Raw genomic sequence first — 18,023 nt, forward strand, 5'->3', positions numbered from 1 at the left:
TTCACATCCCACAACCCCACTATCCACACTTCACATCCCACATCCCCACTATCTACACATCATCTCCCACATCCCCACTATCTACACATCATCTCCCACATCCCCACTATCTACACATCATCTCCCACATCCCCACTATCTACACATCATCTCCCACATCCCCACTATCTACACATCATCTCCCACATCCCCACCATTCACACTACATCATCCCCACTATCATCACTTCACATCCTACATCCCCACTATCTACACATCATCTCCCACATCCCCACTATCTACACATCATCTCCCACATCCCCACTATCTACACATCATCTCCCACATCCCCACTATCTACACATCATCTCCCACATCCCCACTATCATCACTTCACATCCCCACTATTGTCTCCACTACAGAAGTTTTCTATTGACAAAGTTCCAACCATAGTACTATATAATGTAACACCTTTTCATAAAAACTGGTCAAATTTGAAGTTGTATACCTACTGACCCCAGACACATTTTGGTAAAAAGGTTCAAAATGACTGATACTCTGTCTGGCTCCCTCAAGAGGAAGTGGTCTGAAGACCTCTCAGATGAAGGCGAAGAGGCGGAGAAGCGACCTTGTCTAGATGGAACAGGGCTGATGGATTCGCCTGAGCATGAAAAGGTAAAGGAGTTAGATGACACGGATGAAAGTGAAGATGATGTCTCACCTGAGAGTGATGAAGATTTTTTGGGGGAAATGTTAGAATACGAATTCTTGGACAGCAGTGTTAGCAGTGATGATGTAGATGGATGGTTCAAGTCAGATGAGAGCGATGGATCTGAATCAGATGAGAGTGAAGGATCTGAGTCAGATGAGAGCGAAGAGTCTGCATAGGAGTGAAGACAAGAAATCGACGAAGGAGGTGGACAAGCGGTCAAACTACGAAGAAAAGACTAAGTGGGTTGAGAACAGGGATGTCAGATGTACCATAAGCTTCATGACCAACACTCATGCCATCTCATGGCCAAATCGGCCAAACCGTTTTTATTTTGCAAAATTCGTCCAAATCTTTTTGGATGGGAAACACACATATATTGTTTCTCACTAGCGATTTTTTATGTTTTTATTTCTTTATAGTACTTTATTATTATTATTATTATTATTATTATTATTATTATTATTATTATTATTATTGTTGTTGTTGTTGTTGTTATTGTTGTTGTTACCTGTATCATTATTATTATATTTTCTTTTTAATTGTGTATTTTTATTATAAATTCTATTTACTATAAATAAATTATTATTATCTATATACATATATATATATAAATATATATATATATATATATATATATATATATATATATATATATATATATATATATATATATATATATATAAAACAAAGAAGTATGTCTGTGTGTTTGTGTGTCCGCACGAGAATCTCGAAACTGCTTTACCGTAGCAGGTGAAAATGTGTACTTAACTGTTCCATTGGGGAAGTTATGGCTGGTTGCGTACATTGCCGGCCATTCTGCCTCCTTGTGTATGAAAAGTTTATTAATGGAGTTTGTTGTATCATCACTGTATTTAAAAGAGCTGTCAGGCTTGCAACAGGACTAATGACTACGGAGTAAGATGTACAGTCCCCTTCACTAGTGCGTTTACAGAGGGGTCGTTAGATTTTTGTGCATTGTGGCAGCGCTGTGTTTGTTTACATTCGACAGAAGGAAATTCGCAATAGTAAACAAACTATGGAATAGGCACTATTAAAACAAATATCTCAATGTGATGAATTGTGGGAATGTTTACATGATGAGCCCCTGTAAACGTATTAGTAAAAGGGATTGTACTTTACGCAACACTACCCTAATGCCAGCACCTTTCTGCTCCGATCAATGGGAACATATTGGACTGACACCTCTGAGCATATTGGACTGACACGTCTGAACATATTGGACTGACACGTCTGAACATATTGGACTGACACGTCTGAACATATTGGACTGACACGTCTGAACATATTGGACTGACACCTCTGAGCATATTGGACTGACACGTCTGAACGTATTGGACTGACACGTCTGAACGTATTGGACTGACACGTCTGAACATATTGGACTGACACGTCTGAACATATTGGACTGACACCTCTGAGCATATTGGACTGACACGTCTGAACATATTGGACTGACACGTCTGAACATATTGGACTGACACGTCTGAACATATTGGACTGACACGTCTGTATGCTCATATATGTTCTTCATCCCAGAGTGGAACTAGAGTATTGATAGTGTCAAACTTATCGTGAAAGGTGAATTTATGTTAACCTTTCCATTCTCATTATATTTTGTTGTGAAATAGTAAATGGAAATCAAGTTCTGTAAAGTTTAAAGATCTAAGACTATATTTAGATCTTGACTGTTAAGATTCTCTATATATAAAAAAGCATTATTCTTAAGTTTAGTTCATTATGACTCGCTGAAGAAGTCGAAAAGTAATTTACGTAAATAACTTTGTGGTGGTCAAGACGGAACTCATTATCTACCTGGCGTGACAAGTTAAACATGTGAGCTGGTTATATATTACGTCCTCAAAGTGAATTAAAGATAAAGTTACTCTTATTACCTTTCGTACCTAAGTTATTTTGTATATAAGTAATGCATTCGTAAGTCATGTTAATTCCGACATTGTTCTCTGGATTTCACTATCATAATCGACTTTACCTATTTTACCTGTGATAATTACTCAGTTTATATACTTCTACTAGTCTACCTTGAAATAGAAACATAAACACGAACGCGGTAACAGAGGTGAATATTCATTACTTCTTTAAATGTTCTTGTGGTCTATGTTATTATGAGCTCTAATAGGTCATGGAACACCAAAGAAATGTTACCTTGACAAAATTAAGACTTAATAGCTGTTGTTTTACTTTCTATGTTCACGAAACCATGACATCAAAGTCTTAAGAATGGGATGACACATGAGACACAGAACATGTATAAGCACAATGAACTATTTTTTCCTCATGGACACACACGGACACGTACAGGAACAAAAATAACCATACACGGAAATAAGGGCAAAAGATCGCCTTTGACACAAAAACACCTGAAACGACAACAAGTCCTTTATATGTTAAGATTCTCGAGTCATTTTAGATTCCATAGATGTCAGACCAAATTTCTACTCTACATAATAAAAAAAATAATTCTTATTAACGAAAAGGTATAATAGCCATCCTGAGAAGTATATAGTTTGAAAAAAGGTCAAAGGGTCATAAGGTTGAGGTCACACAGAGGTCATGAGTGTGTGTGTGTGTGTGTGTATGTATGTATGTGTGTGTGTGTGTATGTATGTATGTATGTGTGTGTGTGTATGTATGTATGTGTCTGTGTGCATGTATGTATGTGTGTGTGTGTTTGTAACTTACATTGTTTATCTCGGTCGGTAAATTTTACCTGGGATTTATACCATAACTTTCAGTGTATAGAGAAATGCCTTGTGTAGGAAGTTTCGTACATGAATCTCAATATATCTCTTAGGTGGTCGTTTAGTGTGTCTGTTTGGCTGTCAGTATTTTATGTGGGTCTGTCTGTTGGTCTGTCAGTTTATCCATTTTCTAATCTGGATAAGTTAAATATTTCAAACTGGGTGTAGAATTGCTTCCAGATTCTTACGCAAGTTTAGTTCAACTCTTGGGTAAAAATTCTATTATTTTATGTCGACATTTTTTTTAGAGGTTAAGTCGACTAATTATATATTTCGTATTTAATTTTCACCAGAAGTTTTTACTGTGTTAATTACCTTTTTGATAATTAACTAATACAGAAAAATAATTAAATAATTTTGCCACATATCCTCAGAGTCCATGAAATATAGTAAGAATTATTATTTTTTTTTTTAAAGAACAAATAGCGTGAGTGTCAACTATAGTGTTCTTACCTGGGTGAGTTATGAGTACCTGAGGATGACGTCAGATTATTAAGAGGCACGTTACCCCTTGTGGTGGTGACGTCATAGCCTCTTGTATACACACACACACACACACACGTATACACACAAGACCACACATACACACACTGGCTAGAGAATATGTAAGGGAATTAATTATGAATTATTCTGTTAATCTTTGCGTGCATATTAATTATGAAAAAGATGAATTAAATTAGATTTATTTCGTGTTTATTAGGTAAATAGGTAGAGAGGGGTCTGAGAAGTGATAAAGGAGACTGAGCACAACTTCCCGTCCATGAAAAATATGTCAGTCATTCCAAAGTTGTAAGAGCGTTGCGTCATGTACAGAAGCCTAATTCTCCTGAAAAAGTTTGAGAGATATTTTCATAAATCATAAACTGGGAGAAAATTATATATATATTTTTATGCTGATAACCACAAGGAAAGAAGAAAACACGAAGTTCCCAAGCGCTTTCGTGTAATTCACATCTTCAGGGGTGAGTACAGACTAGAGAGAGTAATACAAATCAAGGTGTATATATACAGTGGAGGGTGGGACCAGGTCCACAATGGTCAGGTATTAGGTAATGACCCTACTAATCTTTAAATAGCACACAACGGTCATTACCTAATACCTGACCATTGTGGACCTGGTCCCACCCTCCTCTGTATATATACACCTTGGTTTGTATTTCTCCTTAGTCTGTACTCACCCCTGAAGATGTGAATTACACGAAAGCGCTTGGGAACTTCGTGTTTTCTTCTTTCCTTGTGGTTATCAGCATATACCTGGATCACGCGCACCTACAGTGATTTACTTGCATATATTTTTATTTATTAGTCTCATTTATTGTATCAGAATATAATATTTTTTTGGGACTATTGGTGAATTTGTTTAGTTTGTAATTTATCTGAAACAGTATTTTTTTTAAGCGTTTTATGGAAATATTTCGAGAGACAAAGCCATATAGTTTGATATATTCAGGTGACCAAACTTCCTCCCTGAATAACAAAGAAAAGAAAAAAAACCACCTGTCAAATTTGAGTGAATAAAGCAGTTTGAATAATAAACTTTAATAACTGGGGGAAAATTTATGTACAAAGTTTTATAATTCATCAAGTTATAAGACATTCACACAAGGGCGTCACTATTACTGAGAGTTTGCTGGCTGACATAATGTTGATATACATAAACAAGTGGAGGCTATTGTCCTTAACTTTTACTAGATAGTCTCACGGGTCATCCTAGTCTGTAGTGAATTGGTTTAGTTGCTCTGGATTTACCCCACTTCTCCCCCACTCCTCCCACTCCCACCACTCCTCCCACTCCCCCCTCTCCTAAGGCCACCATCAACCCCAGCACCTAGTAATGACCTCACCGTGACTGTAAGTGACCTCATTATGGGATCAGTATTAAACATATTTATAACTCAGGGTCAAGTCATTTGCCTGGTGTTGAGAAAATATTTTTAAAAAGTCAAGTTGTGTTATTATATTATGAGAATTTCTTTAAAACACATTTCCAAAAGGCGTTGCTGTGCCATGAGATACCGAGGGAGTTCAAGTGTATATTTCCCTTCACTTGCGCGTTTACAGGGGCTCGTCAAGCTGCATGTAGTTTGACAGCCCTGTGTTTGTTTACATTCGACAGAAGGAAACTCGCAATAATTAACATACTATGGAATACAATTAAAATAATATTAAAACAAATATCTCAAAAGTAATGATGTGTGGAATGTTTATATGATGAGGTCCCTGTAAACGCACTAGTGAAGCGGACTGTGTACTTGAACAAGAAGCCAAAAGGTAGAAATTTTAGTAGTTATTTATGCTATGACACTTTGATTAACCCAGTGACCCAGCACTCGTTCTGGGTTACTGTACAGTATTGGGATGGTTAGTGTTCTTGCTGTTCTCTATACTGTAACTGTATAAATTAATTAAAATCCTTAATTTATAATCCTCAAAAAACAGATCCTGGTGAACATATTAATTAAGTATTTAAAGGTCAACATGTTGTGATTTAGGTGTATAATTATGCTAATGATATTCTAATTAATGATCCATTGATTAATTTCATCAGTGTTTTAATGGTAATAACTTGAATCATAGAGGTCACTGCTGTTCATTTTTGGTATGAAGAGCAATGCCAAGAGTGACTTGTCCTGACCCCCACCCATCCCCTTCCCTCCCCCACCTCTTTACCTCCCCCAATCCCATCCCCTCTCATCCCCTACCTCCTCACCTCCCCTACCCTCACCCCAGTGCCGGCCCTTACTGCTGCCGAGTGCAGAACTTGACCTCGTGTATGTGTTTAATGAACCAAGGTTGACGAAGCACCAATATATGACCTTTGCCTTTGTCTTTTCATTGAAGCACTAAAGTCAGCCTCACTCCACTATCCAAAGAAGTATTTTACAAACCCAATTTCCTATTAGTTTTTCCCCTTAATTAATTCCCTGTAAATATATTCTAATAATCTGTAAACAAGACCCAACGTTTCTGTCACTTCCCTCTCTAAGTTTCCCCACATGTAAAGTCATTGCTGTAGTAAATAAAATATGTTTCACCTTTTCTCAATCCACTACCAGTAACTCTCTAAGCATTGTTTTGGAATTAAGGGGGAAACTTCACTCTAACATATTGGCCAATTAAGAACCTCGACGTTTACAATCCAGATGGAAATTTTGCATCAGGAAGAATCAGATTTAGAGAGGTTAAGTTTTAGAGCAAATAGTCGCTAGTGTTTAGTTAAAAAAAATAGGAGAAAATAGGAGAAATAATTAATTCTTAAGACAAAATAAACAATACTATTTTTTTTAATTTACTCTCTACAAATTATTATATCCTTCTATGTATTTGATTATCATTATCCAAAGGTAGAAAAATATCAAATAAATAATGAAAATCATCATCAACATATGTAAAATTGTTGATAAAACTGCCTCCGTCACTGTGTGTGTGTGTGTGTGTGTGTGTGTGTGTGTGTGTGTGTGTGTGAGTTTTTGTGTGTGTGCGTGTGTGTGCGTGTGTGTGTGTGTGTGTGTGTGTGTGTGTGTGTGTGTGAGTGTGTGTGTGTGTGTGTCTGTGTGTGTGTGTGTGTGTGTGTGTGTGTGTGTGTGTGTGTGTGTGAGTTTTTGTGTGTGTGCGTGTGTGTGATTTTAATTATAGTGTTTTTATCTATAATTTTCTTTTTATTTTTGATCTTTTATATATTAATTTTATATTATTTATTATGAAAAAACAATAATTCTTCCGGTTCCATATATATAACAATTAAATCCCATATAACACCAAATAAAGGAATAATTTTCACTTTAATATATAATTCTCTCATATACTACGATTATTATATACATCACCAAATATAACCAACAGAAATTATATCATTCAAAATATACGTTATATTCTGTCTATCGTATCTTAATTGGTTACTGTGGGTCATTAGGTCTGTAAGTATTGTGTTTTAATGATGGTAATTATATCTCATTAGTCTTCTGATTCACCACAGTGTCTCTTTTAACGGGTAATTTCCACACAGGTATTTTATTTAACACAATTAAGGTATTTTAGTCGTTTTTAGTCGGGGTTTTTTCAAGTGTGTATGTTCAAGTGTGTTGTGCTCAAAAATCAATGAAAAAATCGTGTATATACGTTCGGGGAAATAGAGGCTGGGGTAGTGGTAGAGATGGAGGGGGAAGGGGAGGGCTGCAGGAGGTACGTGTTCCCTCCCTTCCCCCCCCCCTCTCTCTCTCTCTCTCCCCCCTTGTTTCCGTGTTGAGCGACCTGTGTGATTTGCATATAAATTCCGACGTTTTGTGGGCCGTCGGTTGGTGTCAGAGAGAGAGAAAGAGAGAGAGAGAGAGAGAGAGAGAGAGAGAGAGAGAGAGACTATGTTCCTTCCCGTAGTGAATTCCCGGTCACTCATTTACCTATAGATTCATATTATAACCCTTTATCCTCAGGTGTCTCAGGTGAATTCTTGTCTGTCTGAATGAATGAATGAATGAATGAATGAACAATCAGATGAATGAACCCTACTGAACTTGTTATAGGTTAAAAGCTCTCTGTCACTAACATATAACGGGTATTAACTAAAACTTTCCATTCTCAAATACCTCCCCCCCAAAAAAAAGTTCCTTGGGTGAAGAACTTGAGGAATGATGTTGACGTTTTGGGGGTAACTTAGGTAGAATCCTCTCAAAGCTTCTGATCCTTCGTTCTAAATGACTCCATCTCTCACCCTCCACTAGATTGTTCTGGAAGGGTGAGACGTGAGGAGCATTGAGGGGTGAGGGTGTGGGGGTGGGGGTGGGGGTGTGGGGGTAAGTGAGGTGTTTATGGTAGGGGTGGGGTGGAGGGGATGAGGGATGTATGGTAATGAGAGAGAGAGAGAGAGAGAGAGACTAACTAACTAACTGACTGATTCGCTGATTTAAATAAAACAAATAATGATAGAAAATAAATAAAATAAAAATGTATTGAAATTACAAAAGGAACATTGTCTGCCTGACCTCTTAATATACAGTACATATATACGAAGTGTTTATCTTGACTCCTGGATCGTCTGAAGGTCGGTACAATTTGTCTCGTTCTGCGATCACTTTAAAACCTGTGAGAAATTGATGATGTTTCAAAGATTAATGGAGACTTATTGTTCTCTCTATTGGACAGAGATATATTGTAGAGAGACAGAGAGAGAGAGAAGAAGAAGGTGAGAGATTATATTATCATTAATTTTTCATGTTCCAGGGAAAGATTTCATTTAATTTCTCTCTCTAACTCTTTCTTTTCCTTTTTTTTATGTTTCTATTTTATCTCTATATCTCTCTCCCTTATTTTTCTTTTATCCTTCTTTTTTATTTGTTTATTTAATTTTCTCTTTCTTTTACTTCCTCCTCCTTCTCTCTCTCTCTCTCTCTCTCTCTCTCTCTCTCTCTCTCTCTCCAATCACTACGAGTATTACGACCCATGATGTACTCTCAGTCAGTCAGTCAAGCCAGTGAAGTCAGTCAAGTGGGTCAGTCAAGCCAGTCAGTCAGTCAAGCCAGTGAAGTCAGTCAAGTGGGTCAGTCAAGCCAGTCAGTCAGTCAGTCAATGAAGTCAGTGAAGTTAGTCAGTCAGTCAGTGAAGTTAGTCAGTCAGTCAGTGAAGTTAGTCAGTCAAGTCAGTCAGTTAGTCAGTCAGGATTAGCATTCAAAGAGATAGCCGACGCAGTTACAAAAGGTCTTCTTATTAAAATTCCTACGAGATGAGCTTCACTACCACCCATAAACAGTGTCACCTAACCTAACTTAACCTAATTTAACTTAATTTAACCTAACCTAACTTAACCTAACTTAACCTAACTTAACCTAACCTGATCTAACCTAACTTAACCTGACCTAACCTAACTTAACCTGACCTAACCTAACTAGCCTTGACAAACTTCCCCCTAACGAAGGTGATTCAGAGGAGCGTTAGGTCACCGTCACTACGTCTTTCAGAGGTAAACTTGACCTGGCAAACCTTCGCTTCAAAGTTTAGATCTTCTCTGGACTCGTTAAACTTACCCTGTTGTCTACTGATGATCTTGTTGTTGATTTTGAAGTGTGTGTGGGGGGGTATGGGTGTGTGTGTGGGGGCAGGGTGTGTGTGGGGGTGTGTGTAAGACTTGGTGTGTGTGTGTGGGGGGATGGTGCCTAGTGGGGGATGGTGTGTGTGGGGGAAATAGATCATCAAGATGTTAAATATTACCTACTACTAGACCTAAGATGTGTCAGGTGAGGAAGACAGGTGAAGTTGTCAGGTGAGGAAGACAGGTGAAGTTGTCAGGTGAGGAAGACAGGTGAAGCGACATACATAAGATAGGACCCGACTAAAGCCAGTGTTACCACCTAAACACATGAACCTCTGCTACTAGTCACATCTTAGCGTCTATTCTAGCTAAAGCCTTACCATAACACTTGTCTTACGGGAACTCAGGGTTGTCCAGTGTGGTGATAAGACTCCTGGTAAGACAAAGGTGTAGTCGAGATTGTGTGAAGAACTTAGAGTAGATCAGATACCCGTGAAGTTGTAAGTTTTAATTCGATGGAAAAATGATTATTACCGGGAAATAGAACATTATTGGGGGGGGGGAGTGGTGATGAGAGAGAGAGAGAGAGAGAGAGAGAGAGAGAGAGAGAGGAACTCGGCGAAGAATAGATTCATTAAATTAACCTCTGACTTTTAGGAAAATAGTAATAAGTTTAAAATAATTACGAATAAATGAAGAACAAGTCGTGGCTAGATAATCTACATCACCAGAGTTATAGATACTAGAACCTATAAATGATATAAGTTGGCCCACAGCTCCCATTGTAATCCTGGAAAATGAAAATCACAAATAATCAGAAATATGAATCGATAACGAATGAAAGTAAAAAAAAAAAGAAGTATTCTTAATTACTATTGGCTTTGGCAGTCAGGTCATACAGAAGAAGAGGTGTGGGGGTCTTGGGTAAGTATTCCCAGCCTGAGGTGACAAAGACTTCTAAGAGGACAGAGAGGCGTTAATAGAAACCCTCTTGAAGGAGCTCTTGGCCTGCATTTATACGTCTTCAAGTAAGAGGAGATCATCTTAGTCAATGGGATGATTGTGCTCTGAGCCACAGCTTATGAATGATGAATAGCTTAAAGGAAGGGAGGAGGGAGATCTGGTTATGCAATGAATACAAGACATAAATAAATGAGTTGGGGGGATGTGTGGAGCATTGAATGAGCACGAGATAATAATGTGAGATAATGCTGTAATATTAATCAAGGTTGAGGGGGGGGGATGTATGTCCAGGAATATTACAACATGTTCTGGCTGTAGTTTGACTAATTGAAATTAAAGTACATATCATATACATACATTTAGAATAATAATAAACTAATGTATATTTTAACACATAATTAGTAGGAATAATTATATACTCGAAACACTAATCACGATTATAGTGATATTAGTGAATGTTGATTTAAATTCCAGGATTAGACTAAATAGAGATATAACTTCTACCTGTTCTTAACTAGTGTATTAACAAACCTAGACTAAACACCTGAATTATTGAAGCATAGTACTTCACCATAACACCAAGAAAATAAATATAAATTATCAAAATATTCAAGGATTATTCCACAGGCTTCACAGTTTAAAGTCTAAAGACATAGGAAGTCTTGATCAAGGTCCAAGACTACCATACAATACACAGAGATTGTACATAGACATTAACATCTGATGATGAATGACGGAATAGAGAAAGTTTACGATAATAGTGATAAAAATGAGGAAGTGAAGAGTTAGACTTGGTGAAAGATGGAATGTGTTGTGTGTGTTTTGAAATGTGTCAGAAGGGTGTCGAGGGGGTACTGAGGAGTTAAGAATAGTGTCAGAAATAATTTGAGTTGAATGTGAATTATTCTTGTTGTTTGTTATGGTGAAAGTGAGCTGGTTATGTTACCTGTTGAAATGAAAGTGAGTTAGTAATGTTTCCTGTAGAACTGAAAGTGAACTAGTTATGTTACCTGTTGAGATAAAAGTGAGTTAGTAATGTTACCTGTAGAACTGAAAGTGAACTAGTTATGTTACCTGTTGAGCTGAAAGTGAACTAGTTATGTTACCCGTTGAGCTGAAAGTGAACTAGTTATGTCAACTGTTGAGCTGAAATTGAACAAGTTATGTCACCTGTTGAGCTGAAAGTGAACTAGTTATGTCACCTGTTGAACTGAAAGTGAACTAATTATGTCACCAGTTGAGCTAAAAGTAAACAAATTATGTCACCTGTTGACCTAAAAGTAATTAACTCATGATCACCTGTTGAACTTTACCTATGTAGCTAATTATTTTCAGTAGTGTTATTTAAGCACATGCAAATTTCAAAACTCAATCACCGTCACTACTGAGAGCATCAAGGCCACCCCCTGTTACCAAATATTACATAAATAATATAAATTAATCACCCATGTGTTTTACTGTCGAATACAAAAGTTTATTATATATTGATATGAAAAAAAAAAGATTAATTTTTCATCATCACTTTATTCATTTTTTTGTATAATTCACTTCTCTCTTAATGAAGGTCACTATATGTTTCCTGGAAACTGTTCTTGATAATATACACGTTTAATACATGTTATCTTGAAAATATACATGACTAATACATCTTTTATATGGTAACTTTATTATCCATATTCATCCTCCTACCCCACCCCACTAGGGTGTGTCATACGGAGGCGAATTTTTTTTTTTGAGTTTGAAAAATCGGCCCATGGTATTAATGATGTAGTTCTATGTGCAGAATCATGTGATATCTTCAGATTTGGAAAGTTTTCATTTTTTGCTTGGTAAATTTTAACTTGAAATCTTATGAAAATTCAGTATTCCCACCCTTTTACCAACACCACTAAATAGCTTATTTAAAGTAAAGTAAATGTATTAGGTTAATTTATTAGGATGAAAATGATCCAGAATAGTGAAAAACGAATGATCTTGGACACATTTATTAAATTTAATATTCCTTAGAAAACAAAATCATCAATACAAAACCGGTTTTTACTACTACGATCTGCAAGGTTATGCACACCATAGAGAACATGTCTTCTTTGCTTTGTTTCTACCTTATCAACCTCCCTGCTGACCACCTGCTTGATGTAGCCTTCTCCCTCTCCTGGTTGCACATCGCGGACTGCTGGCCTCGGCCACTTGCTGCACACAACGCTTTCTATACTCTGGTGTGCGAGGGCCAGGCAGGGGACATGCATGGGGTTGTCCAGGAAAGTTCTTGACTTGAACATTGGTGAGGCCAGCAGGTAAGAGGGGCTTTGATTGCCAGCCTGGATGTTATCCTTAGATCTATGAGATTAGTGAGGGTCTGGTACCTAGATTGATTCTCAGGAGTCTTCCTGACCCTGAAGGAATCAAGGCCAACTGATTCGTCATGCCGTAGATCCTTCATAAGTCTCATATCCAAGATCTTTTTGACTGCCACTCTTCTCTCCTCCTCATCCTTACTGCAGAGCATTGTCTGCAGAACTGCTTCGGGATGAGCATACCAGGAAGATCTCCTCACAGTCTGTTCCACAATCTGAACAACCTTCCTTGGCTGACTCCTCAGGAGCTCAAGCTGGAAGAGAACATGCCTCGGACCTTCGGAGAACGATGACTTGACCTTGGTGTTGAACCAATTTGGCAAGTAGACACTCACGATGAATTGAACAATAAGTCTTAGGTTGTGAAGCTGGTTCCCTTTCAGTTTATGATGAGCGACCCAAATTCTGCAGAACCTGAGAGCCGTTGTGAGCCACCTAGAATGTGAGACTGGACCTATCTGCAGGTAAGCAAGTCTATCAGGCATGACCCCAGTTTTGATGGCACTGCAAATCATGTAACCAAGGAAGTACTGGTCATACTCCAGGTCGTCAAATGACAGTATGTGCAAGCTCAACGAGTGGAGGCCAACTGTGATTTTTTCAAAGCTCGGATTTATTTCTAACCCAGTGGAGTCCAGCATCTGCCAAGAGGACCAGACCATCTGTTGTTTGAAAGAGTCTTGCCATCCAGCTCCTGGACTTCAGATGTCTGAGTGGCAACTTGTTGCAGGGAGGTCACAAACAATCCAGACCAGCTTCCTCCCAATCTTCCGCTCTATCCACTGTGATGGACCCCCTCGTTGACCCTGTGTCTGTGTTGGGTGCTGTCCTCCATCGGTCTGGGTAGGGTCTGATCTACGTTCCTCTCTCTCAGCCAGTTCTCATACCGTTATCTGCTTTCACTTATCTCTGGCTGGTTTCGATGTCATCTTTCTGGAGTGAAATGCCAAATACTTCCCTCCTGGTTCACTGCAGCAGGTGTAGTGTTCCTCCTTCACCATGGCAGGGAACAACTTGTCAGAATCTCCAACTTTCATGAACACTTTAGTGTCATCCCTTCTCCCATCAAAGAACAAACAATTGATTCCATTTTCTCTTATCCCCTTATCAAACTCCTCTTATAGGTTACTGACAAGTTTTTCCTGAGCTCTCCTTACTTTGTTATGATCTATCACCAGGTGAACATCATCAGGTGTTATCAAACCACTGTCAATCCAGGCAGCTGTTGCTATCTCTGCAGTTTCTCTGAGACCAGTGTGGTGTCGCATGCTGGCCAGAGCTATGCTCGGGATATCTTTCCTATTTCGAATTTTATGCCTGGAAGGTTTGGGATCATTATTTTCTGGGTTAGGGACAAAGTCACCTTTCTCCTGGTCAGCACTCGGATCAGCCATGGGGAAGTCATTAAACTCTGAATCAGCTTGACTCCAATCATCGGCCTTTTTTTACCTCACCCTGGGCCTTCTCAAGTCTCTTTTCCTCGGCAACTCTTCTCCTCTTCTGTCTCTCTGTGGCAGCCTCTTGTCTCTTGGACTCCGGAATATCTTGGCTAGAAATCATGAGAGCCCCTATACTGCCAGTCTTCTCTCTCTGTGCTTTGACAAATGCCAGTTCGATCACAGGAATCTTCAGTTCACGCTTGCAAATACAGGAGATGTGGGTCGGATTTACAGTCACGATCGCATCCAAACCTACAGTGATGGAGAACACTGGGCAATTGGTAAGTAATTATGTCAAATAACTGTCCAGTTAAGCTAAGTAAAGCTGTTCTTAACTGCAAGTTTTCTCTCCCAAGAGAGATATCTCTTTGCCTTTTTCAACTGGCTGTAGCAGTCTTCACTAATCTCTCTTTCTGACTCATGATGACTGGAGGCTTGAACTGACCGTTAGCCAGAGTGTACTGTGCTGAAGACAGCTTTGTCATATCACCAGTACGTTTTGAGCCAAAGCCCTTTTATTCCTTTTCTCACTGATTTGCTCGATTAAACACTCGTATCTCTGTGCCATCTTCAATGTGGTAAGTAACCTGACTTCAGGAGCCTCCCCAGACCCAAGATAGTGACTGAGATGGCTGATTTCGTTCCTCGTCCTGACACAAGCAGCCATCGCAAATATTATCAACTTATAAATGCATCAGAATCTGAAACAGAAAAAAATATTGTTAGTTGGGTTGTTAAAGAATAAAGTCAGAAAGCAATGTTCACTATTTAATTGTAATGCTCTAATGCAGCTGTACGTTAGATTTTCGATAAATTTCACGCTAAAATTTACCTAGCAAAAGGTTGCAAAATATTGAAACTGAAATTATTTTCTGTTTATATACACTAAAATCTACCAAAAAAGTGATGGGCCATTAGTTTTAACTGATCTTCCCTCCTATGACACACCCTACCACCCCACCCCACCCCACCCCACCCCACCCCACCCCACCCCACTCCACTCCACTCCACTCCCACTCACTCAAGTCTGGACACCTGCAATCTAATTTCTAGTGGTGTGTCCTGAGAGACGATCCATAACACCAGGCTCGTGCAGGAATAACAATGAGGATGGTAACAAGTTCCTCTATGTAATAAGGCGGAAAGTGTATTGTGCCTGTGTGTTTTTTCTACTTTCAATCAGATTTTGTTTTTAAGATTTAATGATTTTGTGTTTTTATCCCCCCCCCCTTTTTTTTAGCTAGCTTTGTCATATTTTTTTCATGGTTTGGTATAAGTGAAATTTTGTCATTATAAAGGTTAGGGCGTCACTCTAATATAATGATTGTTTTGATCTCTTATCATTATACTTTCATTCCTAAATATTTAATTTTTTTTACCATTTTTATTCCTTACCAACATTCTTCAACTTGCTCTTCCTCGATTTTGTTTAGACATTATATTGGTTATTTCTCTTCAAACTCGTTCATTAACAACCATCAATACCCACAACCAGAGCTATGGGTAACCTCTTAATGTGACCTAACAACACTTGACCTCTCTCCCTGGGCCCAATGAGCCAGTGATGATATTTAAGAAATACCATAATCAGATAAATCCTTCGTGTATCACCAAAAAAAACTGAATGATTTCACGTATTTTACTTAATTTAATGGAGAATCTTTATAAATATTACACAAAATTATACATAACTCCTGAGCATTACAGAAATAGTCCCTAATATTCTAGGTATTCCCACATCACTAATGACGAATTCTTGTTTATATTGAGTATTTATATATATATCTATTAGGTTCAGACGCCAGGTAGAGGATGCTCAGGTATTTAGCTTAATTAATTACGGTCTGGGAGGTATATTGGCCTCATCAGCAGGCAGGTAGGAGATCAGACAGGTAGGATATCAGGCAGGTAGGAGATCAGACAGGTAGGAGATCAGGCAGGTAGGAGATCAGACAGGTAGGATATCAGGCAGGTAGGAGGGCAGCAAGAGACATGGGTTGGTTAATTCATGTTGTTTAGTATTGTTCATTGTTTTAGTTTCTTGGCATAGTTACGTCTCCTCGTTGTTGCTGTTACTTTTTGTTGCTTTTGTTATTTTTGTTATTTTAGTTACTCTTGTTTTTACTTTTGTTATTTTTGTTTGTTATTTTTGTTATTTTAGTTACTTCTGTTTGTTACTTTTGTTATTTTTTGCTTGTTACCTCTTTTACGTTCGATAATTGTGTTACTTTTGTAATTTTGTAACTTTTGTTTCTTACTTGTTATTTTTTGTTATTTTTGTTACTTTTGATACTTTTGTTACTGTATATACTTTTTATACTGTTTTTTACTTTTATTTGTTACTTTTGATACTTTTGTTACTGTATATACTTTTTATACTGTTTTTTACTTTTATTTGTTACTTTTGATACTTTTGTTACTGTATATACTTTTTATACTGTTTTTTACTTTTATTTGTTACTTTTGATACTTTTGTTACTGTATATACTTTTTATACTGTTTTTTACTTTTATTTGTTACTTTTGATACTTTTGTTACTGTATATACTTTTTATACTGTTTTTTACTTTTGTTTGTTACTTTTGATACTTTTGTTACTGTATATACTTTTTATACTGTTTTTTACTTTTATTTGTTACTTTTGATACTTTTGTTACTGTATATACTTTTTATACTGTTTTTTACTTTTATTTGTTACTTTTGATACTTTTGTTACTGTATATACTTTTTATACTGTTTTTTACTTTTATTTGTTACTTTTGATACTTTTGTTACTGTATATACTTTTTATACTGTTTTTTACTTTTATTTGTTACTTTTGATTTGTTGTGGTTGAATGTGGGTGCGCCAAGTCCGTAGACTTGCTAGTGATATATTCTTTGATACTTTTGATACTCTATATACTTTTTTATACTGTTTTTGTGACTTTTTTTGTTACTTTTGTTATTTTTGTTACTTTTGTTACATTGAGGTACGGTGAGGAAATAAACTGAAGGGAATTCGATGTAGTCTCTTTGTAATAGGCCCCTGTCTCATCAACAGAACGTATTATATAAATGGGTCAATACATCTGATATTATATTCAGATTCACCACCCTGTAACTTTCCACTGTCTATGAGTAAGACATGAGATTGACACGTGAGCGGGCAACTTACCCAAGAGGGCGAGACCCATAGCTCAGCATTTCTGTAAGCACGCACTGCGATGCCCCTAAGCTTCAGTAGCTCACCACAACTCATATCGTAAGGACGTGACCTAACGTTTATCATACATAAACGCCGTCCTTTTCTCATTCACTCCTAGACAGTGAGACTTATGGTTGATATACACTCAGGAATTATATATACAACCTTTTATAATAAAACAAAGGAACTACCGTTTGGGTTTCGTTACTTAAAACCCAAATATAAATATGTGTGAACGGCCTGGTTAATTGCACAAGCAGCCGATTCATATAGGTGGCAAGCGGTGTGTACGGATTCTTCAAACTGGTAGTCGTATCATCCGTCTGTGTCTTGTGAAAAACCGCATTATCCTTAGGCAAGGATAATGCGGTATTTAGCAACTTAGATTTGCTTAGTGGGTATTGGCAAATACCACTCGATGAAAAATCACGAGAAATCACGGCATTTAGCACGCCTCTAGGCCACTTTGAGTTTCTACGAATGCCATTTGGTCTCAGAAATGCCCCACTAATATTTCAAAGAATGATCAACACCCTGTTTGCCGGACTAATTGGTAACACAGTCTGCGCTTATTTGGATGATCTAATAG

At 37.6% G+C, this 18,023-nt stretch overlaps 1 protein-coding gene across 1 annotated transcript; it reads left to right on the forward strand.

Moving 5' to 3' along the window:
- The first annotated feature begins 525 nt into the window (after positions 1–525).
- LOC121859038 (probable DNA-directed RNA polymerase subunit delta) lies at positions 526–867 on the forward strand. The gene has a single exon (XM_042355699.1). It carries the CDS (start codon positions 526–528, stop codon positions 865–867), a length of 342 nt encoding a protein of 113 aa, XP_042211633.1.
- The last annotated feature ends 17,156 nt before the right edge of the window (positions 868–18,023 follow it).

This window comes from Homarus americanus, unplaced genomic scaffold, assembly GCF_018991925.1.
Source record: "Homarus americanus isolate GMGI-L3 unplaced genomic scaffold, GMGI_Hamer_2.0 scaffold12552, whole genome shotgun sequence".
NCBI lineage: Eukaryota > Metazoa > Arthropoda > Malacostraca > Decapoda > Nephropidae > Homarus > Homarus americanus.

Coding starts and splice junctions, on each gene's coding strand:
- LOC121859038 (XM_042355699.1), top strand. CDS start 526: ATGACTGATACTCTGTCTGGCTCCCTCAAGAGGAAGTGGTCTGAAGAC.